This window comes from Mauremys reevesii, linkage group 3, assembly GCF_016161935.1.
Source record: "Mauremys reevesii isolate NIE-2019 linkage group 3, ASM1616193v1, whole genome shotgun sequence".
Lineage (NCBI taxonomy): Eukaryota > Metazoa > Chordata > Testudines > Geoemydidae > Mauremys > Mauremys reevesii.
Genome location: NC_052625.1, coordinates 167,783,112 through 167,806,369, shown reverse-complemented (window position 1 = coordinate 167,806,369; position 23,258 = coordinate 167,783,112). Strand labels below are relative to the sequence as shown.

Sequence of the window (23,258 nt, the reverse complement as noted above, 5' to 3'; positions counted from 1 at the left end):
AACACTCTAGAAACACATAACAAGGTGTTTGACTTGGTACTACATGACATTTTGATTATAAAAGCTAGGATAACATAACATTAACATGGCACACAGCAAATGGATTAAAAATTGGCTAATGGGTAGGTCTCAAAATATAATTGTATAAGGGGGATCATCATCAAGCAGGTGTGTTTCTAGTGGAGTCCTGCAGGCCCAGGATTATTGGCCCTATGTGAGAAGCGGCGCAGGCTGAGGGATGTGCTGGCCGCCACTTCCAGCAGCCCCCATTGTCCTGGAGTGGTGAACTGTGGCCAGTGGGAGCTATGATCGGCTGAACCTGTGGATGTGGCAGGTAAAGAAACCGTCCCATTCCACCAGGGTGCTTACCCTGGCGGGCCATGTGCTAAAGGTGGCCAATCCCTGTACTAGATGGTGCCTTCTGGCCTTGGAGTCCATGAACAAAAAGATGGTCCCTGTCCCCAGGGGGCTTCCAACAGGGCCGGCTCCAGGCACCAGCCCAGCAAGCAGGTGCTTGGGGCGGCCACGGGGAAGGGGTAGCACGTCCGGCTCTTCGGTGGCAAGTCCCTCACTCCCTCTCGGAGCGAAGGACCTGCCACTGAATTGCCGCCGAAGACTGAAGCAGTGGTGGTAGAGCTCCCGCAGATCGTGATCGCGGCTTTTTTTTTTTTTTTGCACTGCTTGGGGCGGCAAAAACCCTGAAGCCGGCCCTGGCTTCCAATCTAAGAATAATGCAACAGACGATAGATGGATACAACAAACAGTACAAGGGGAACACAAGGAAGTAGTGAGATAATCCATGTAATTAGAGCTTGACAGTTGTTGCTGTTAATTTGAAAATAATAAATGGTCTCTGTCTAGTGCAACACCCAGTGGACAGCTATACAGATTACAAAACCATCTATTCCATAGTACACATAAGGAAAGTTGTGGGATCTCATATATACTAATGTGTAGTAATTATTGGCAAAGACTGAGTGTTTTGTAGTGGATTCTGTACCTAAAATCTGATTAAGTAGTTTTAAACAATACATGAATTATTAAACTAACAGAAAACAATTTGTATTATAATTATTTTAAATTAAAAAAATCATAATCTAAGGGGTTTTTATATTGGGTACGCATTTGGAAGCAGAGTAATATGACCTCTAGGATTTAGAGCCAGTCTCTGAATCCATTAACTTTATACAAAAGGGGAACAGTATCACATATAATACATACCATTACAAGATGGCAATACTCTGTTCCATGCTGGTTTTCCATCAACACCAATCACACATGTTATAGTTGAAGGATCAATAATCTTATATCCAGAATCACACTGATAAGTAATAGTCGACCCAAGTTTGAAGTCTGTTCCAATTCTAGTCCCATTCATTATGTTTCCAGGGTCAAAACAAGCTTCCCGTGGTTTTTCTGTTAAAATGGATTATAAATAACACATCAGTAATCTCAATACAATATATGTACTAAAATATGCATTTAACAATCATCAGTTTTAAAATTAGATTCATTAGATTCCATCTTGTTATTAGAATACATTTTCTTACTGTTAAATATTGCTAGGAGGTCATTGATGCTTGCCTAAGCTTATCTCTCTGGACAAAAAAATTACACCTACACCATTTAGTAAGATATTAAGAAAATCTGCAAGCCACAGCCATAAGCTCCATATAGATGAGCATAAGGCACCACCAAAGTAATTGACTTAATGTACCTTCTCTACACACTCACACATATACATCATTTGAAAGCTTAATATGCCTACTTTATGATGAGGAATGAGGGGGAAGTGTTAAGTGGTGCTATTACCATAGAAATGGGGATAAATAATGACACCAGCAACAAGTTAAAATGACCACTGAAATATCTGCATTTGTTTCTCTTTGTTTAATGACTATGTATTATTTCAAGACATAAAAATGGATTTCTTGGTAAGCTCAAAGCATATGTTGAACTCGTTGAATTTGTCACCAGCCATCGTTTGTATTACAGCAATGGTATCTCTGATGTACACTGTTGTTTCTTTATCATATGCTCTTAGCTCATGGACTCTTTTAGCTTAAGCTTCCAGCTGATGCCCTAATTTAGCATTGTCTGTTCTTCTCATTGTTCCATCAGCATGGAAGAGGGACATAGACACAGGCCCTATTATGTGACTAAGAACAGTTGCAATTGAAACCATCATCTCCACATCTTGCTAAGGGCAGGGCGTGCAGAAAACAAATTCTGGACTGATAGCTGCTCTGATTGTCCCTCCCTTGGCAGATTTAAATTTGGTCTTCCTGATCATGTCAGCAAATGTTTGATGCCAAATTTCCTGACTGGACTGAAGATGCTACATGTCCCATCAGAATCAAGTGCACCTCTTACAAATCTCTCAATTTGTTCTTCTCTAGCATCTTCTATTTTCAGCAGAGACTCTTGTACATCTGGTATTACCTGCAGTCAAGTAAATAGGTTGATAAGCATATCTGGATGTGATTCAGGGGCAAATGGGTTTGTCATATTGTTGATGACATGACCGGTAAAAGCTGTAATGTGCTCTTGAGACCACTTCAGTGCAGAGGCAAGATCTTGTTTGTGGACTTTGTCTTCATTACTTTTTGTTAGATCACTTCTTTCTCTGAGAACTTTGTATATTCATAATATGAAGCTGTGTATTGTCACCTCTAGCACTAATATTGACCTATGCATAAGTATCACTGAATAAAAAAGTTAGTTTCTAGAATATTTCAAAGGCTAGTACTGCATGCATAGGCAATTATAAATAAAAAAAAACCTTTTGCCAGGCAGACTAGATGCTGCATTGCCCGTACAAAAGCTTACAAATGGAGAAGCATTACATTAGGAATTCACATACATTTATATCTGCCCACTATGCAGTAAAAACTATGGGCACATTACTTACTGCTATTGGTGCGCAATCTTCAGTGAGAGACTGATCTGGTCAATAAATTCCAATTGAAAATATAGAAAACTATTACCATCACTTGTGAGATACCTTGACAATTAAGACTATGCAATGTGAAAACATTTTATGTTAGTATATTGCAAAATGCTAATATTCACCATTTTTGTCACATGCTAAACAGCTTAAACATTTAAGGGGGAAAAAAAAGCTTTCCCATGAAAAACCAGTAAGAATTCTTGTAATATATTGTTGTTTGGTAGCTTTGACCAATGAACACCACATTATGGTGTTGAAATTAACTTAAACAGTAAAAACCAATCAGAATCCTGTTGCACTGTTTCTGGAACTGTGCAGAAAATTACACTTTATCATTTTGGATACCATTGTTTCGCCTCTCATACATCTTATGTCACCACTGAAGAGCCCCACATCATACATCGTCTAACATTGCATAAAATAAGCTTTCAAATGCTATATTATGTTGGTCTGTATGGAGCTGGTGTATTAAATTCCAAAAATATTTCAAAACTATGGTGGATGTGGCCCATTCCCAACAGTTGTCAGCTGTTGTCAACAGTCAACTGTTGGGAATGGGCCACATCCACCCTAATTGAATTTGTCTCGTTAGCACTGATCCCGCCACTTGGTAAGGCGACTCATCTTTTCATGTGCTGTATATTCATACCTGCTTACTGTGTTTTTCACTCCATGCATCTGATGAAGTGGACTATAGCCCACGAAAGCTTATGCCCAAATAAATGTGTTTGTCTCTAAGGTGTCACCAAAACTCCTCATTATTTTTACTGATACAGACTAACATGGCTACCCCTCTGAAACCTGTATTGTTGTAAGATAGTTGGCTAACTTCACAAGGGGGAGTTAGATGTTACAATGCCTAACTTTAACATACCGCTCCACCTACCTGAATTCAGAAGCTAGAGTTTGGCTCCCAAGTTCCTCATGCATTGTATAGGGAGAGTTAGGTGCTTAAGAAAGAGCACACTGAGCAGGAAGCCACCTAAGTTATGCAGTAGGAAATACCAAAGAGAGGAGTGTGGCCTGTTGTGCCTACTTCCACTTGGGATTCACAGCCATGAACCCTCTTCTGGAGTTAAGCATTTAAGCCAGGTCAGCCCTTCTTCACAAAGAAAAGGGTGAAGAAGATGTGGTGGTGCTACCCTCTCCCCCCCCTTATGGAAGGGAATTTAGGCACCCGCAGGTTAGGTGGCAGCTGGGCACGGGCTTTATGAATGCTAGTGGAGTTAAATCTTGAATTTAAAGGAGTAGTTAGGCACCTAAATCACCGATGTGAATTCTAGCCTAGTACAAATACCACAAAATGACTTGCATGAAATCCTGGGTCTACTGAAGTCAATGAGAGTTTTGTCATTTACTTCAATGGGGGCAGGATTTCACCCACTATATTTAAGACATTAAGAACTAATGAAAACGAGCAAAATAAATAAATAAATAAACAAACAAGCACGCAAGCAGGACCCCGAATTTCATAGGAGTCCACAGCCACAAAATCCCCCAGGTATTGGACAGATTATCAGCTACTATGCTGGAACAAATTGTTAACCAATCTAACACACTGATGAGTCAAGTTTAAATAATTCTTTAAGGATTAATAGGCAATATTAGTTCTGATGTTTAATTCATTGATTGATTCATATTTTGCATTATTAAGATATGACCTTATTTCAAGAATGTGGTTGAGATGATTTTTAACTAGCATAGTTTTATGGTTAGAAGGCACTTTGCAGTTAATTAAATGGAAGCACTGTATTAGATACACTTTGCAGTATTATAGTGGATACAAATGTTATACTTTTTCTGTTATAATAAGGTATGACACCTTTTTGGCAGGCAGCGTAATTACATTAATGGAGGTGCAAATATTATATAACCTGGTTCTCTCTCACTCTATTTTCTTTGTGTTGTTTTTCTGATTATTATAATACTCTGCAAAATCTGCCCGTTTATGAAGTAATGTCTACCCTGCGCTGAATAACTTCAAGATGGATGGCAGAGATGTTTATAGAAAAACTAAGGCCTTTGGTTTTGGAATGTATTATTACAGTATATGGTTATTACCAAGTTAACAGGACATGCCTTCCAGTAATTAATTATTATTATACATGCATTTTCAGGTAGTTTAGATTTAACAATTTACCTTTCTGCTGTTTGATACCCCATTTTTATTTGTATATTTGTATTCAATATTTCAAGAAAATTTTGTTATTTTATATGTATACTTTTATAATATAAACCTATTATATCTGATATAATTATATAACTTATTTGTGCATTTCACTCTCTCTCTCTCGCTCTCTCTCTCTCACACACACACACACACACACAGACGTAGAGAAGGAAGAGGGAAAGTTGGCATTCTTATATCATTTCCTTTGTGCAACCTTCCCCTTTCTCTCCTTACTATTCAGCAGTACTATTCCTTACTAATTCCTATATAAAATAAATGTATTTATTTTTATTCGTATTGTGTTTCAAATTCATTTGAGAAGAGATAGGCAAGGATTCCCTGTACAAACAATGTAAACACAAATATATCATAGTTATTCTGGGGACAGTAGTCTTGCTAGCCTGAAGGGAAAAAGGTGAAGAAAGAAGATAGTTGAGAAATGAGAAGAAGGGTTTAAGTGGGTAGACAATTCATGTTCTTTGGGTTTTGGTTGTTTCTCATTTTGTTTTCTTTCACACAGAGTATGGAGTTTTTCTTCAACTGACCGGAGTGAGAAGCTGAGGCTGTATCTTTGAGGCTGAAAGCTTGAAAATTCTGAGCACAGATGCCAATCTAAGCAGAGAAATAGCAGCTCATTTGAGAAGAAAATGTTATATATTCACAGGATGGTTATTGAAAAATAACTAAAAAGTGATTATATAAATCCTTGTACTCTGGCTAATAATGGCTGCCAGCCAAATTACAAGGATTCATATACTCTGTCGTTATTCTGAAATAGCCATACAATGTGTATGTAAATCTTGCTCCAAATCACCCACAACCAAAGTGTAGGGGGAAAAAATGCATTGGTATGTATCAGTAAATGTACAACATTCCTGTATTCTAATTGGGTGAGACAATTCCATTTCAGTAGAACACTTTCTAAATAACAATGGCTATTTTTTTTTATTTGCACCATTTCTCCTTCCTTTTAGGAAATGAGAGTGTGCGGGGATGTCAAAAATAAAAGGAGAAAAATTGCCTTTTATGTACCTCATCATTTGCAAAAGGATTTTTTAAAAGATAAATTGAAACAATAAATTAAGAAGTTGAGATTGTGTTTTCATATTTGGTTATAAACTTATATTTTGGAATGAATCAAATATTATTTAAAATAGCATTTGCTACGTTGTTTTTACATTGAACATTTTCACAGGGCTGATATACCACCAACATAAGACTGTCATCAACTAATTACACAACACCAGTATGTTAAAAGATAAAAGATTAACAAAAAACATTATTTATTATGTATATTTTAACTTTTAAATATATATGCATTCACACAACAATTACAAACATATGAAAAATAAGTGTAGTATGTGTGTAAATATAGTTTTAATTAATCCTAATTTAAGACATTTTCCTTCTGTGTGTTGACACGTATTATGTTAACAACAGTACCTTTGTATTCAATGGCGAATCCTGACATGCCAACAGAAGCATCACTGCGAAATGCTAGAAATAGACTATTAGCACTGCTCTCTATTCTTTCAGGTGCCTGGGAGCCTTGAAAACTGCCAATTAGAGGACTGTTAGAATCTTCCCCTTCATAAATATGTAGAAAATCATAACTGGGCTCCATACTGAAACTGAAATAAAGGAAAAGAGAATTACATTGTATTTATTTTTGAGAAATTATTTACTACTTTAAAAAAAAGAAAAGGCAGCCACAGCATTAAACATGTTTTCATCTGCAGAAATAAAGAAGTCCTTAAAGCATATCCCACATTCCAAATACAACATGCCTTGTAAACGTGATCAATGATCAAAATTGATCAATGTCTAATTTAAACCAAACTGCCCTAATGTGAAGAGCTCCCAACACTGTAACTTATTTTTGTTGGTACACAGTTAGATTCAACTGTAGCATTTAGTTTAGAACATTAACTGTAAAATTTTAGAATTTAATTTAGGGAGAGTTTCTTAGAGAATATCACACTAGACTGACACCCGGTAGACCTAGGTACTATGCCCAGTTCTACCTCTGGTCTGCTGGGTGACTTTCGGCAAGTCACTTCTCCCCTGTACCTCAGTTTTGCCATCTATAAAATGGGAAAATGATATTGATCTCTTTTGTAAAGTGATTTGTGATCTATGAACTCTATGTAAGAGCTAGGTATTTTTACTATAGAATTATAATCAATGCATTATTAATATGTCTATTGTAGGGCCTACAATCTATTACATGAAGGGGAACAACACATATTTATATTGTTGTACAAGTCAATTAGATTCAATGAAGGCAGTACAGCAGAAGGGGATCCTTAAGAGAGAATTAAACATGGACTAGGAACTGGCCTTGAGATCAGTTCAGGGAGGCTGTGTGGATGGAGGCACAAAGACAATAATGTGAGAACCTTATAATGATATGGACAGAAGCTGAAAAAATGATGCAGTGGAGAAGGTCCAAGGGCTACATGAAGCTCAACAGTGAAAGACAAGTAGGCAGAGGGGTTGTGAGTTTTGCTTTCTTTTCTTCCTGATCACCTTCTGAACACCAGATCAGTGTATAACACAAGAAAGTTAGACTGTCCATGAGAGTAACATACAGTAGGACATCTGCAGGAAAGAATTTGGTTCTGAGGAAGGATCTAGAGAAGTCTGGGGGCAGCTGACATAGGCTAAGTGGGAATCTATTCCAAGTGTAGTGGTGAAGCATAAAAAAGCCTGAAGACAATAAAGGCCTCTTCACATTTTTTGGTCTTTTTTATCAATCCAACTATAGTACATGTCAAAGAGATCTACATATTTAACAACTTATAACACATTTAGTTGGAAAACACATGTGCAGTAATTATTTTAACAAAACATCAAAAACTGTTGATGATTCCTTGTTCTTATATCTAGGCGTTTTCACCAGCCCATTCAGCTTTTGTTTTTGCAGAAAACAGCATTATGAGACATATAAATGTGGCTTTTACTCAACATTTGCTTTTCCAACACATCCCTGGAAGGACAAATATGTTTGTACCAAAGGCTCCCGTGTTAAAATGCTTTTTATACCACTCCTTTCTTGCACCAACCTCTTCCCTTGTTGTCACCCTTTCAACATACAGAGAGAATTTCCCATGAAGCTGAAACTATTGTATGTTAGTCAACCAGCCTACAAAACATTTTGGGCCAGATGTTGTCCACTCTTCAACTGGGGAACTCTTGTGGAAATCAATGGGAATTCTGCTCATAGAAAAAAAATGTATGATAGAGCAAGTTATCTTTTCATCAGAATAAAAAAATTTATCTGCTCTATGGAATGTTGGAATTGTCATTAGGAATATGATTACTATGGTGGCTTCTACTAGGTAATCAATGTTTTATTCCTCCTATGAATATCAGTGGATGGAATAAAATGTCAATGCCAAAGCAATTGATATTTACAGAACAATTGTTAAAAACAGCAACAGCAAAATGTAATCAGAGAACATTTGTTATTGTTAAATATAGTAGTGGGATTAAAGTAAATGAGAAGAGATGTAATCATCAAGAAGCATAAAGACATATTTTAGATATTTTTAAATGAATAAGCCTCATTTCAGTTTAAGGATTTTTTTCAAACGAGCACAGGGAGTAGCCTCTGCAAGGATTTTATATCTTGCCGAATACACTAGTAATACAAACAATGACCAATTGTGAAAAAAGGCAGATGTCTTCATGTATAAAAACTCACTACTTCAGACATGCTGACTAGCCCACAGCATAACAGGCAACTATTGCATTCTGTACCCCCGCCTGCAAGATCCAACTCCTGCTGATGTCAATGGGAGCTGAGTAGTCTCAGCACCTTACCAGTGCTCAGGGATTGCAAACAATGAAATCCAATAAATGCAAGAGTGACTCCTTAGTTTAAAAAGATCCTTCCAGCCCAACCTTTAAAGTTGGGTCTAAACATATTAAATTCGAACTACATCTACTAGACGTTTACACAATAAGAATCAATTTTCAGAATAATCATCTTTGCTTAATAGGTGACCATTATTAAATAATGTTAAAGTATTTTTCTGAAGGGTTAATTCAATTTAATAACTTAGTGACTCGTATTTTCATGATAATACACTATTTAATGTTAGCCTGAAGACTTAACCAGACAAGAAATGGGATACAGATGAATTAGGTATCACACAATGCAGACATTGCATTAATATGACAATGAAGTATACGTATTTCAAACACTCTGGGTAGTATTATTCCCCATTAATATAGAGCCATCCCACTCAAATTGTCAATGGTGCAACATATGATACAAATTAAATGTTTCTTTCTTTCTATTTTTTTAAAGCATACCCCACATCACATACGGTTTTTGCAACTTACACATTCGGCACAAAAAAAAAAAAGCTATAAAGCTAAATATTTTGTTTCTTTCATGTCATTCTGAAGCAATGATAAAATAAGTATTAGACACATACTCTAGGACTTAGGAAATGTAATTGGGAGTTCTATGTAGTGATCAATTATATAATTTTTAGATGTGACATTTAAAAACCTGATACATAAAGGGATTTTCTAGAAATGGTACCTTTTGAATATCAAGGCAATGACAAAGTCAGGGTTTACTTTTATTCTCCAGTCACATTCCTTCCCAGGAGGATATGCCTGTGGGTAGTTAGGTGATAAAATAACACCCGCCGGACCTGTCAAGTTTCCTCCACATGCAGCTGTCAATACAAAAAGGAAAAAGAAAGCAGTTACACATTAAGCTAAAAATCACAGGTAAACTATTCATCTAAGAATTATTTGGCTTTTTTTTTTTAAATCAGAATCGTTTTTTCCATTCCCAACAAACAATCTCTTTATAGTCCCAACAACAAACAAATCCTATTTTCCACATTTTTCCCCAATTTAGTTCAAAAACAAAGTTTTCCTATAATCTGATAAAGGAAATAGAAGTCTAAGTAATAAGGTCTTTGGGTTTGCTTAGTGATTTTATTCCAGCTGCACTAACCAAGTATTTAACATTCACCCAATAAACTTCACTGTCAGAAGTGGAGGGCCCAATAGTAATTGACGCTTAATGATGCTTTTTTCCTTTGGCCACAGAAGAAATATAAAATACTTTGATCCAATTAATAAAGGTGTTAACTCAATTTACAGATCCAGGCACTTGGGCAAAAACACACAAAGAAAGAAAGAAAATCACACAGCTAACTCAAACCAAAATTCTGAAGTTAGGTGCCTAAATCAATATTTCAACACCTAAGTAATAAGACGGTTTGCAGAGGTGCAGAGCTCCTACCATTGTGATTGAAGTAAGTATTAGTAATCAACCAAGCTGTGTTAAAAAAAAAATAACAGCATGGTTCCTTTTATAGGTCATTATTTTAGTAAATAGTCACAAATCTTCAGTGTCTTTTGATGACTTAGCTTGAGGTAAAACATATGACCATACTCAGGAAAGTTTATAAATGTAGCATAAAACATTAAACGAACGTGAACAGTGGTTTGAAAATATACAGAACGCTAATAAGTATAGCTATTAAATCTCAGCCATCCACAATATAGTGAAATAAGAACTATCTGAGAATATTAAAGGCTGCATATCATGGCTTTATAGAACTCCGAGGATTCCAATACTGCTGTATATACGACAGTAACAATTATTTTAAATGGAAAACCCCCTCAAGGTCATCCTGAGTAAAATGGAACATTAAGTATGTGCACATCATTTCACTACAAGTTACTCTCTCAGCAGATTAATTAAAATTTAGATTTTTAAAACAGACTATAAAGAGATACAGATTGAAGTATGTTAATTGGACAAAGCGCTGGGTTTTATTACAATTGAAATAATACTCTAGAACATCTGATCTTCATAATCCAGAAATCTATATGTTTTGCCCTATCTCTAAACTCTTTAATTAGGGGTGAACCCAAATCTCTGGGAATTATTACTTGATGATTCACGGATTAAAAATTGTTTTATTGGCTGTAACCATCAGATGTTCAAACTTGTCCTTATGCAGTGCTGCACCATACAAATGGGAACTTTGAAAGACATTTTGCAGTGCATGTGCTGCTCCAAATCTGCTACCTGTATGGAGGTCAGAAATGGATGGGGACCTTGTCTTACATCCTTACTATTACTTCTCAGAGAGCTAGTAATACTAGCCAGGAACAATACTTGCATTCAGGGAAGTAAAAGGACTGCAACTGTGTTGTGGTCAGCCTCTGCAGAAGGGGCCCAAAGGAAAGAGGGAAGAAAGGCTTGTACATACTCCAACAGTCAACAGTGCAGGGACCAGACACAATCTGACCCTAAGGGATTATTAAATAAAGTGTCCAACCTATCTCAAAACAATCTGGCGATCGTAAAGGCCCAGTCAAGAAGGAAAATTGTTAAAGTTTGCAGTTGATGACCCAAGGTTGCTGTTCAAGCCATCTGGGTTGTGGTGCTCTCTAATGCTACACGGAGTATGCAGCATAAGAGTTAATTAGATGGCAAGAACCCTAACTAGCAGCAAAACAGTGATGTCCCTATAACACACCTCAGTAAGACTTCCAGGCCCCAGCTTTTTCATGCACTAACCAGAGCCCCATGGAAGAGATATTCCATATATGTAGGGTGGAAGGTACCAAGAATCAAGAATAGTGAAAGGCAGGAAATTTTATTCCTTCCAGGCATTTCCACAAAGAGACATGCAAAAGAACTTCTATTTCCATTCTTTAGGCAGCAGTGGCAGTTTGATCTTCCCTCTGCACATACATATGTATCTCTCTTAAAATTTTCTGAGAAGATAAAACTTAATCAATGGAAACAAATTACTACATGGGAGGTCATACTCATGAGAGAATCAGTTTGTTGGTTTTATCCAAAATGAACAGAAACAATCTTTGCTTTTTTACTATAAGTCAAATGTATAGAGTTTGGTATTAAGGTGAGACCAGTTTCATATATGGCCCCTGATTCTCACCTGACTAGGCTTTAAAAACTACAAATTAATCACTAACATAAAGTGAAAGTTTTAACAAGTAAACAGTAATATAACAAATTTGATACTTTATACTTATTTAGTGACTTTCACCCGAGAATCTGAAATATCTATAGTATATAGATTATTATCTCTGTTCTATTGAGACAGGGAAACTGTATTACAGAGAAATGACTTAGCCAAGGTCACACAGTAAACTGGTGGCAAAGTCATAAGTAGAACCCAGCTGCTTTGACTCCAAGTCCCCTGTGTTAAACATCTGACCATGCTGTCTTGCACTTAATTAACAATTTCTTGAAGCTTGTCACCTTCACCATAAACAAATTTTCAAAAATAGACTATGCTGGAAAAATCTGTTGTCAATAATAGCATTCATCTTGAGAATCAGACTGCCAGTATTTACAAGTTTGAAAAGACTGAGTTTTCTAGAAAGCACTACTTTAACATCACCTGTTAAAAACTGAAATATGATCTGCATTAGTTTCAAGCCCAAAGCATGCTAACATTTGATCTCAATACCTATGCATGTTGGAGGATCAGGTTGCCAAAAGAATCGGTTATTCAGCTGCACACAAGTAATTTTGGCCTGTCCTTGGAGCTGATACCCAGGGTCACACTGAAAGGTGGTGGTATCCCCAGGCTCTCTGCTGTCTCCATATCTGGTACCATTCTGTGGAGTCCCAGGATCATTACATGTTGATGCAACTGATGCTATAAGAAAAAAATGAAATGAACATATTTAAGACATATGTACATTTTAATAAATACACAGTACAACATTTTATAGGCGCATTCAATCAGAGATAATATTATTTGCTTATCTGTTATCATGGGAAGGCAGTTTGTTTGTTTCTACAGGAATTTTCCCACTGGGATGCATCATGCTTATGTTGGCTTCTGGCCAGTTTCCTCAGGTGAAAAACATGGCCTAATAGGGAATAAACTCAGTCTCTTCATTTTCTGTCCATGTAGTGAGGCAGACAGACCTCCCTCCTCTGGGGTGAGTGAGGGAGTAATACATGCCCCTTGGAGGGCGGAGCCTAGGCCGCCCCGTCCCGCCCCCCTCACCAGAAGGACAGAGTTGTGCCCAGCACTATAAAAGACCAGACCCACAGACTACTGAGCGGGAAGCCTGCAGAGGGGAAGGATGTCCCACCGGTTCCAGAGCAGCACAGAGTGGATCCCCCACTTGGCTCGGCCCAAGCCCCAGATGATAACTGGCCTGGAGCATCTGCCGCTGCTTACCTGGTGGAGCCAGACGACGACTGGACATCATAAGTACCCACTCCAGGGGAGGCAGGAAGTGGCCCAGGGGCAGCCCCCGGAGCACTGGCTGCAAAGCCCCGAGCCCCCATGTTGGCATGTTGCGGTTGGATCCCTGCCAACCCCGGGGCATCTGATTCCGCCCCTGCCAGGGCTGGGACGTGGTGGAGTAGGGAAGGCCTGTGTCCCCCTGCCGCCGGGTGGCTGACCCTTGTGCCTCTGCAAGGGGCTCTCGCTCTGAAAACAAGTGGCCCCAGACCCTTGAGACTGTTTGCTGGCTGCCTAAGCCCTGCAAGCCCAGGCCCCAACCTAGAATCATAGATTATTAGGGGTGGAAGGGACCACAGAAGGTCATCTAGTCCAACCCCCAACTAAATCCCCAAATCTCTAAACAGCCCCTCTCAGAGATTGAACTCACAACCCTGGGTTTAGCAGGCCAATGCTCAAACCTATGAGCTATCCCTCCCACTCTGCCTACCTTGAGACTGTAGTGTTTGCTGGCTGCCTGGGCCCTGCCCAGGCTATAGCCAGCCCCTTGAGACTGTTGTTCGCCGGCTGCTGGAAACCCAGACGGACTTCAGCCCTAGTTAAGTTGCAACAAGCTTGGCGGCGGACTACCGCCAGCCCTTCAGTGACCTCCCTCCTCCGGGGTGAGTGAGGGAGTATTACAGTCCAGTTAATCCATCAAACAAGCTAACATTTCCCTTTTCTTCCTTAGATGCTTCAGCTATCAATACGTATTTAAGTGATATGACAATTGGTATATGACAAATGTCAGAATGTAAACAACAACATTTTACTCTTTGAGTGCCTAACAGCATGGGAAAGGAACGTGCATGGGAAGTCAAACCAAACAACCACCATGTGCAACCTTGGGGTTTGCATTGCAGAGGTATGTAAAACTTTCTCAGAGGATACTCAAAGAAGATGTATCATATTTTCATGTGTTAGGGTCAAAATTTCAAGCAAAGTTTAATTTGTATTGAGATGGCATGATAGTCAGTATCAGATCTTCATGATGAGTAAATCCTCATGCTTATCTCCCATACAAATTATTATTATTACTATAATGCCTAGGCACCCCAGTCATGGACCAAAACAGTTCCTGCCTTTTACATGTTACCTCTCCTTTCCCTAGCTCTTATGGGTAGCACATATTAACACTTTGACAAACTGAGGCATCACCTCTATTCTCCAGACATTTGTTCTCTTCATAGCTATTAGGCTGGTGTTCTCTTGTTGCAAATTGTTTTGTCTTGTCTTGTGATGTTTTGGCCAGTTATTTGTTCATGTTTTGGTTTTGTACAGATTAAAAAAAACAAACAAACAAAAAAACTTTGCTTGGGACAGAAATTTGTTATATCAAATCTCACTTCATCACCTTCATGTCCTCTCTGTATTGTGCCACTCGATACATTCCTTATCTATTGTTTTTATTGAGATGATTCCTACTTAATAATTATATAAGGCTTTCCTTTGCCCAAACACTTTAACCAGTCAGTATTACTTTGAGATGTATAACCATTGTTCACTTTTTACACATGTGGAAACTACAGCAATGTGCGAAAAGCAACCAACAGTCCTGTGGCACCTTAAAGACTAACAAATATATTGGAGCATACGCTTTCGTGGTGAATGCCCACTTCGTCAGACGCAGCAGCAATGTGCATTACTGGTCATGATTACTTTGTATTGTGAACACCATTTTGGATATTATTGTTCTGAACATCTGTGCTGTAATATGTAATTATGCAAAGGAGGTTTGTAGACATTACATTTAAAGAAGTTTGTCAATATGGACATGAACTTCCCTCACTCAGAGCCCAATCCCTTGTATATCTAACTCTGTGGATTAATAGAAATTTTGGCTCAGAAGGGAAGTAGGATCACACCCAACTTCTTTATTTTTTTTCTACCTTTCACAATTTCCCTTAATTATTTTTGGCATACCTGTCACTACCAATGTGTCGTACTTTATCACATTACCACTCTAAATGCAACTACCTGCATTTGTTTGGCAAGAGTCTCCTCCACCTGCAATTTATTGAGTTCAATTAGTTGCCATAGCCATAGCTTTTTTCTGTACCCATAGCAAACTTTTTGGCCTGAGGGCCACATCAGGTTTCATAAATTGTATGGACGGCCGCTTAGGGGCGGGGGTTGTGCCCCAGCTCCCACCTCCTATCTGCCCCTCCCGGGACTCCTATCTGCCCCTCCTGGGACTCCTGCCCCATCTCCCTGCCCCCCCCGGTTCCCTGATGGCCCCTCTGGGACCCCTGCCCCATCAACACACTCCCACTCCCTGTCCTCTGACCGCCCCTGAATCTCCGCTGCCCTATCCAATCTCTCCTCTCATTCCTGATGCCCCCTCTGGGACCCCTGCCCCATCCAACCACCCCTTCTCCCTGCCTACTGACTGCCCCCGGAACCCCTGCCCCTGATTTCCCTCTGCCGCCCCATCCAACCCCACCTCCTAGATAGTATCAATTTAGGCTTAAATAGAGACGGGGAATAGCTGAGCCATTATACATATTGAATCTATTTCCCCATGTTAAGTATCCTCACACCTTCTTGTCAAATTTTCTTAAATGGGTATCTTGATTATCACTACAAAAGTTATTTTTTTCTCCTGCTGACAATAGCTCATCGTAATTAATTAGCCTCTTAGAGTTGGTAGGACAACTCCCACCTTTTCATGTTCTCTGTATGTATATATATCTCCTCGCTATATGTTCCATTCTATGCATTCGATGAAGTGGGCTGTAGCCCACGAAAGCTTATGCTCAAATAAATTTGTTAGTCTCTAAGGTGCCACAAATACTCCTGTTCTTATCAACACTATAGGTATCTCTTTATCCTTAAAGAAGAGAATACAAGGAAACAGCAGAATTCATATAGAACAGAGAATACAAGGAAACAGCAGAATTCATATAGAACAGTGAATTTTACATTTTTGGTACTCTTCCAGAAAAAAACAACATACGAGGAACACATGTCCAGATTCTGTAACTCTTACTCATGTTGAGAACTCTCTCACTCTATGAGTAGTCCCAAAAAAGTCCACGGGAATTGTCTAGCTGAAGCTAGATACATTCATACTAGGTATAAAGCACACTTTTTAAACAATGAGGGTAATTAACTATTGGAAGAACTTACCTAGGATGGATTCTCCATCTCTTGGAAATGTCTTTAAATCAAGACATCCTTCTAAAAACATATGTTATGACTCACACAGAAGTTATGGGCTCAATGAGGAATTGCTTTGTGAGATTCTGTGGGCCTGTGTTATGCAGGATATCAGAGTAGATGATCAGAGTGGTCCTTTCTTCCCTTAAGATCTATGAATACTCACAGAGTAAATTGCTATTCAATGTGAGTATGGATGGCAGAATTGGGCTGTAACCTGCAGTGCCCACACTCACACTGAGCAAGTACCTTACTAAATGTAATCAAATGCAGCATTAGCCTTTAAACAAATAACTTAAGCAGTTAAAATGACAGTGACACCCATCTCTTTTTACATAGACTATGCCCATTAATTTTCTTCCACACTAAAGATAAGAAAGTTACTTACCTGTAATTGGAGGTTCTTTTAGATGCGGAATCCCTATCTGTATTCCACTGAGGGTTTATGCATCCACACCATGCATCCAGAGCTGGAGAATTTGAAAGTAGCAGTGTCTGTTGGTCTGTGCATGTACACTTGCTTTGCCTCATGCTTTCATCTGAGGTGATAAAGGTTGGGGCAGACTGACCACATCTCCAGTTCCTTCTCCATTGCAAATCGAACAGATCCACAGCAGAGGGAAAGGAGGGCATGAAGTGGAATACAGATAGGAACCACCCATCTCAAAGAAGCGCCAGTTGCAGGTAAGTAACCTCCTCTTCTTCTTCAAGTAATGGTCCCTATTGTATTACATTGAGGCTGATTAATAAGCAATACCTAATTCAGAGGAAGGTGTGAGGAAGAGGATGAAATGGTTGAACAGATGGCAGCCATGCCATATGATGCATCCATCACAGAGTCCTGCACCAAGGTGTAGTGCACAGCAAAGGTATGCACCGAACTCCATGTGACCACCCTACATATGTCTGGAAGTGACACACCATGGACGGTGGCCGTAGTCAATGCCTGGGCTCTTGTGGAATGGACTCTCCATCCAGTGCAGAGGCAGTTCTGACAAATGATAACATAGTGTAATACACCCCAAAATCCACTTGGAAATCCTCTGTATGGAGATTGCCTGCCTCTTAATCCTCTCAGTGATAAGAAGTCTACAGGACTTCCTGATCGGTCTTGTCTGCTGTCAGTAGAAGGTCAAGGTCTGCTTAGGTGCGAGGCTTTGGAAAGAAATCAGGTAAGTGTATGGGTTGGTTGGGATGAAACCAAGATACGACCTTTGTAGAAACTTGGGTATAGGCATAAGGAAATGTGGTGAAAGGGGAATCCGCCATCATGGCCTGAAGTTCATCTACCCTTCTCACTGAAGTAATAGCCACTAGAAAGGCAACTTTCATGGAAATGAGGGGCATAGAGCATGAAGCCAGAGGCTACAAGGGCAGTTTCATTAACACTGATAGAATGAGACTGAGGTGCCACTGAGGGGTGATAGGTTGTATGGATGGGAATTCCTGAGGTGACCTTTCCAAAACCTAGTTAGTCAACGGATGTATAAATACAGAGTGTCCTTCCATGGAAAGAGGGTGATGAGAGGAACTAGCTCTTAGACTTCGTAAATCTTGAGTGTTGATGCCGTTTAGGTTTAAAAATAAAAGTAAATTTGCTATTATGAGGCCAAGCTTATTTAAAGTGACACAAAATTTTGGTACTGTGTCTACTATTGTGGGTCCTCTCTTTCATGCTTTTACTGTCTAAGTCAATTCATGTCTGTCACTTTCCCACAGCTTTTTTTTAATGGATCACAAAAAGTTTTAAAACAAAGAAATATACCAAGTCCTCTTGTAAATCCCCCATGTTTCATTGTTCTAGTCACTTCAGTCCTTTGAATATCTCACAGTGGGTTTATTTAATTATTTATTTCAAACTGGCTTCTTTTGTGCCAATATAAGCATACAACTTTCACATTTCATTAACGTGACGTTCAGCTAATTTCAGCTGGCATGAGCCCAGGCTTCCTGACCTTCACGGGATGTGAATAGGAAGGGGAAGGGATGATTTTCAGTACTGGTGGAAACATTCCCTGCTACAATTACAATTCTTTATCTGAGTGATGGTATTGAACTTCGGACCAACTTTTTCTTTAATTATTTTTAATACTATTATGGTAGCACTTAGGGAGCCCAACTGATCTTGGGGTCCCATTTAGCCAGGTGCTATACAAACATAGAACAAGCCACAATATCTGCTATGAAGAGTTTACTGCTCACTCAATGTCCCCTGTTGACTGATGTATGCATGCAAATTGTTGTTTTCAGAGAGAATAGACAGTATTGTGATGGAACTGGACAGAGGAGAGAGAGGAGGGAGGGAGTAGAGACAGACAAAAATAAAAATATATGTCACTCTGATGCTGCAATGCTGCAACAAATATCCAGCAAATATAGTATGTACCTGCATGTCTGCAGACAGATGAGTAGATTATGAGATTATACAACAGACATATATCCCCGTATTGTATTGTGTTGTGTGTACTCTCTCTGTACCTGTATATAATATAAAATAAGTAATATGTGTATATTTACTATTATTTTTTTTTTTCTTTTTCCATTTCTTTCTCTGAAACTTCTTCTTTTTTGCTTTCACACTTTTTTTGGGGGTTTTATTTCTCAATGAAGTAGCAAAATATAGCACAATTTCTTTTTGTTGTCGTTGTTGATTTTCACATTGTGATTTATGACTATCAATTCAAGTAACAACTGTCACTGCTAATGAGAGTTTTGCACATAACTCCCCAAGCACTACATTGAAAATTTACCGACAGCTAGGCCACATTAGTGTGGTTTATTGAATATATACTTGGCCACCAGGGAGAGAAAACAGCTTTATGGTCGTGATCCCATTGAAGTACTTTCCTATTTCATAGACAAGTAACATCTCTAAAACTGTGAATGACTGTAAAGCATGTTTGCTAAGGAAGAGTAAATTCAGAAATTTGCTGAAAATTGTGTAAACACACAAACATAGATATATTTATCATTAGTTATTGTCCTCTTCCAACCCCCACACAAAAAAAACCCACAAACAAAAAAACCTTTGAATACATCATTCCCTCCTTAAAGTGTTCTGTGCAACGTAATACCTCAAGTAGCAAAGTTTGCTCATCTATTTTTGACATCAAATATACACCAGTTACTAAAGATTTGATGTCTTAAATAATTCACTGCATTTACCAAGTACAAATTCAAAATTTAAAAACCCACCATTGACAAACATTTAACAAGCATCAAAATACTATTTTCATTTTTGTTCTATGAATGCATTATCTGTATTTGAGACTAGCAACCATTTTATTATCCACAAATATACTTGATCCTAATTAAACAAAACACTAGCTTTAAGCATTTATGTGCCATCCAGTAAAATGAGCATTTAGACAAGCTGTCAAATTTTCAACTTGTCTCATTTGTAAGCTGTTTACTGCTCAGGATTCCCAAGGGTTTTTTTTTCTCTCTCTCTCCGGCTGGAGGGAAGTCACAAGTCTACTAGTACTTTATCTGGTTTTGTGCAGATGTCTCAAGAACTGTAATATTTGTGCTGGTGTACATATTTCATATGCTTGTAGTTAATGCAGACTTTAAAAGCTACTCATTCCCCTGTCACTCATTCCATCTCATAACTGGCACTTTTTTATACACATCAATACACTGATATGGAACAATATAATTAATGTTCGCATCATATATTCACGCAGTGAGCACTGCTATGATAGGGCTCATTCACATCCTGCAAAATAATCACACTGGGTAAAATTTCCAAAAGGGTCTAAGTGACTTCAGAGCCTAAGACCCGTTTTCATAAGTGACATAGGACCTCATGGAAAGTCAATGGGAAAGTAGGCTCCTTTTGAAAATATTAACCAGGGTATTTACATATATCTGTGACATATTAGAGTTGAGTCTAATTTGTCTTTTAAAAGACATGTTTTTTATGCGTTTGTTTAGGCCACACACTATCATTATGTCTTCAAGGATAAAATCATCATCTTCACCAACTATGTCTGTGAAATACAGTCATGTCAGCAATGCCCATTGTCAAAAACACTTTATTCTCTCTACTTTGAAGATTTCTAAAAAATATTCAAAGCTTCCTATTTCCATTAAAAATACTACAGGCTGTCCAGCAACTTAGGTCTGTAAGTTACAGACACAGCAGCAAAAGTCCCATCTGTTTTGTCTTAAAACTGAAAAGGGACAAGTGATTGCAGCAAAAGTTTGAGAAGGATTTCGGTGCATCACAGCCAAGAACAAAGCACAAAAAATTTGCAATACTTCCAGTAAAGTTATTTAAAAAAAACACCCAACACTAAACACACCAGAGAAAAGCAGTCTGGCTCCATTATGAGAAATGTAAACGCAGTAGACTGACAATCATGCAAAAGTACCAATTAGTTTGCAGTGTTTCTAGTGGAGCTTGGAAGCCCTGAACCATTTTAAGAAAAGTTCATTGAATGGATTAAGATTGTCAGGGGTCAGGAGAATCTTACTGTCATGCGAAGAAGTCATATCTGTGCATCAAGATCATCCTGCAGGGAGTTGACTCACCCTGGATGTTTATCACCTCATTTCTAGTTCCACAAATAAGTTTGTGTTCTTCCACTGTGGAAATTTCAGCAAGCGGTAGAGGCAAAGGTGGTGGAATGTGCCCTTTTGGATGATGAAAGATAAATCTGCATTGAGAAGAGGTTGGAGACCTTCACCTCCTAGAATAGAATGTATAATCCCCAGAAATAGACTGGGTTCACTGCCAGAATGCTGACATCATCATAGAAGGATAAAAGTGTTTACTTCTGGGGGGTCTGGAGTGTCTGCAGTAGCAGTTTCTATGGGAACTAGCAGGAGACAGATAGTGGAGATTCTAAATACATGGATTGTCTCAGGAACTGTTTGAAGGGCCTCCAAATCCATCCTTTATGGTGCTGGGGCCAGTGCAGACTGCTCTCAGAAATGACCTCCTACACAAATTCTGCCAAAGTAGAATAGGCACTGGGGCTGGGTGCCAGGGGAATGGCAATGTGGAATTGATAACACCACCGTAGGGGTCACAACAAGAGTCTTCAGCTCAGCACTGGCATGGTGGATTCAGAAGTAACAGCTGGAGCCAAAGCCTCTGGTGCTGGAGGAATCGACTCCCTTGACTCATGGCCCTGGATAGCATTTGTTTTCCTTTCAACCCTAGAACATTTGTTGAAGGGGGGAGCCCTATGCAGCTGCACTTTTTATCAGTAGTAGTAAAGTCCCTCCCCCCCCTCAGTACTGTGAAGTCAGTCAGTCAGTCATCAGGATTTTTTTTTCTGTAACTGAATTTTTTGAGCTGAGAGTGTTGAGCAATGTTGTCATGGATCAAACTTTTGCAGTCACATTATAAATCCTGGAAATGAAGGCTTTATAATGAAAATGCTGCCACAACCTAAACTATAAGCAGTGCAAATAGCACTGGCATATATTAGCCAAAGTAAATCTGCACCAATAGGAAAATATTTTTCAAGAAGGCACCATACTAGCAGTCCAGCAAAGATATACCACAGTCACCATAGGTATTTCCCTAGCCAGTCATGTATTCAGCAAGAATCCAAAGAGCCAGAGACGGATGCCATTACTGAAACAGACTTTGCCAGACTATGTCTTGTGGTGCTTGAAATTGACAAGTGTGTTCAATGTGCAGCCAGTGATGCTTAAGCTCTTGCTAAAGGAAAAAGGCATCAACAAAAGTGTCAACAGCAATGGCAGTGACTCCCGAGTCATTATTCCAATTTAACTAATGTGTTAATTTGCTTGTTTGTTTCTCTCTCTCTCTTTTTTTTTTTTTACTATAATTGGTGAGTCATGTTGTAAAGAAAGTTGTGGGCAAGAAATGCTTAATATTTGTTTGTTTATTGTTGCATTTTCTCCAAGACCTAAATGTGTTGTATAAATAATTTTTAAAAGTGTCTTTTCTTCACATGTAAAAAACCCCAACAATTACAGGCCAACCTGAGCACAAAAATAATTTCATCCCCTTGGCTGGGCTCCTGGGCTCACTGTTAGGAGAACAGCAAAGAGAACCAGGATCTGTTTAGAAAATGGCTAATTATCTGTTGAATTACTTCAGGATACTTATTCAGATAAGCACCCACATTTAAAGGTATATTCTCAATTCAGAACCTTTGGGGTTCTCATAACAATAGTTTTATATGTATGCCTACAACCTAACTTTGATCATTTTTCCTAATCAAGACAAACCCGTAGTTTGTGATGTGCCACAGTATTCAGTCAATCAATGATCCAGAACTAGTTTTCCAAAATGGTAAGACTTAAAAGAGAATGCCACTCCTGTGCCCAATTCCAGTTGCACTGATATCCCATTCACCTGTAACAGAATCTAATTATGTGTCAGGAAATTCCTATGTGCCTTAATAGAGTTAAGGTCAGAAGGGACCATCAGATTATCTAGTCAGACTATCACAGGTCACCACCACCACCCAGAACCCACATACTAACCCCAACAACCAAAATTGGACTAAAATATTACAGCCCACAGGAGACTAAACTATTATGTGCCACGGGGAGAGAACTGGAGTGAGTGAAGTGCAATGGCAGGGAATTGACTAAGATAGATATATTGGGTCAATCCCAACAAGTGACCCACATCCTATGCTGTAGAGAAAAGTGAAAAATTTCAGGGTTACCCATATGGTGATTAAGAACTCACCAGCTAAACACATGTGAGAGAGAATGCTTGGTGTTACCTCAG

General features: G+C 38.7%; 1 protein-coding gene across 16 annotated transcripts in view; it reads right to left on the bottom strand.

Moving 5' to 3' along the window:
* Positions 1–23,258, bottom strand: part of CSMD1 (CUB and Sushi multiple domains 1) — a 1,616,238-nt gene that overhangs the window by 336,490 nt on the left and 1,256,490 nt on the right. For all 16 annotated transcript variants that reach the window (XR_005595828.1, XM_039529053.1, XM_039529047.1 and 13 more), the window contains 4 exons: positions 12,605–12,796; positions 9,676–9,814; positions 6,564–6,751; positions 1,222–1,416 (listed from right to left, as the gene is read on the bottom strand). Coding sequence is in view for 15 of the 16 variants with exons in the window: in XM_039529053.1 (XP_039384987.1) it covers positions 1,222–1,416; positions 6,564–6,751; positions 9,676–9,814; positions 12,605–12,796 (714 nt within the window). In the remaining variant the exon portion in view is untranslated. The remainder of the gene's footprint in view (positions 1–1,221; positions 1,417–6,563; positions 6,752–9,675; positions 9,815–12,604; positions 12,797–23,258) is intronic.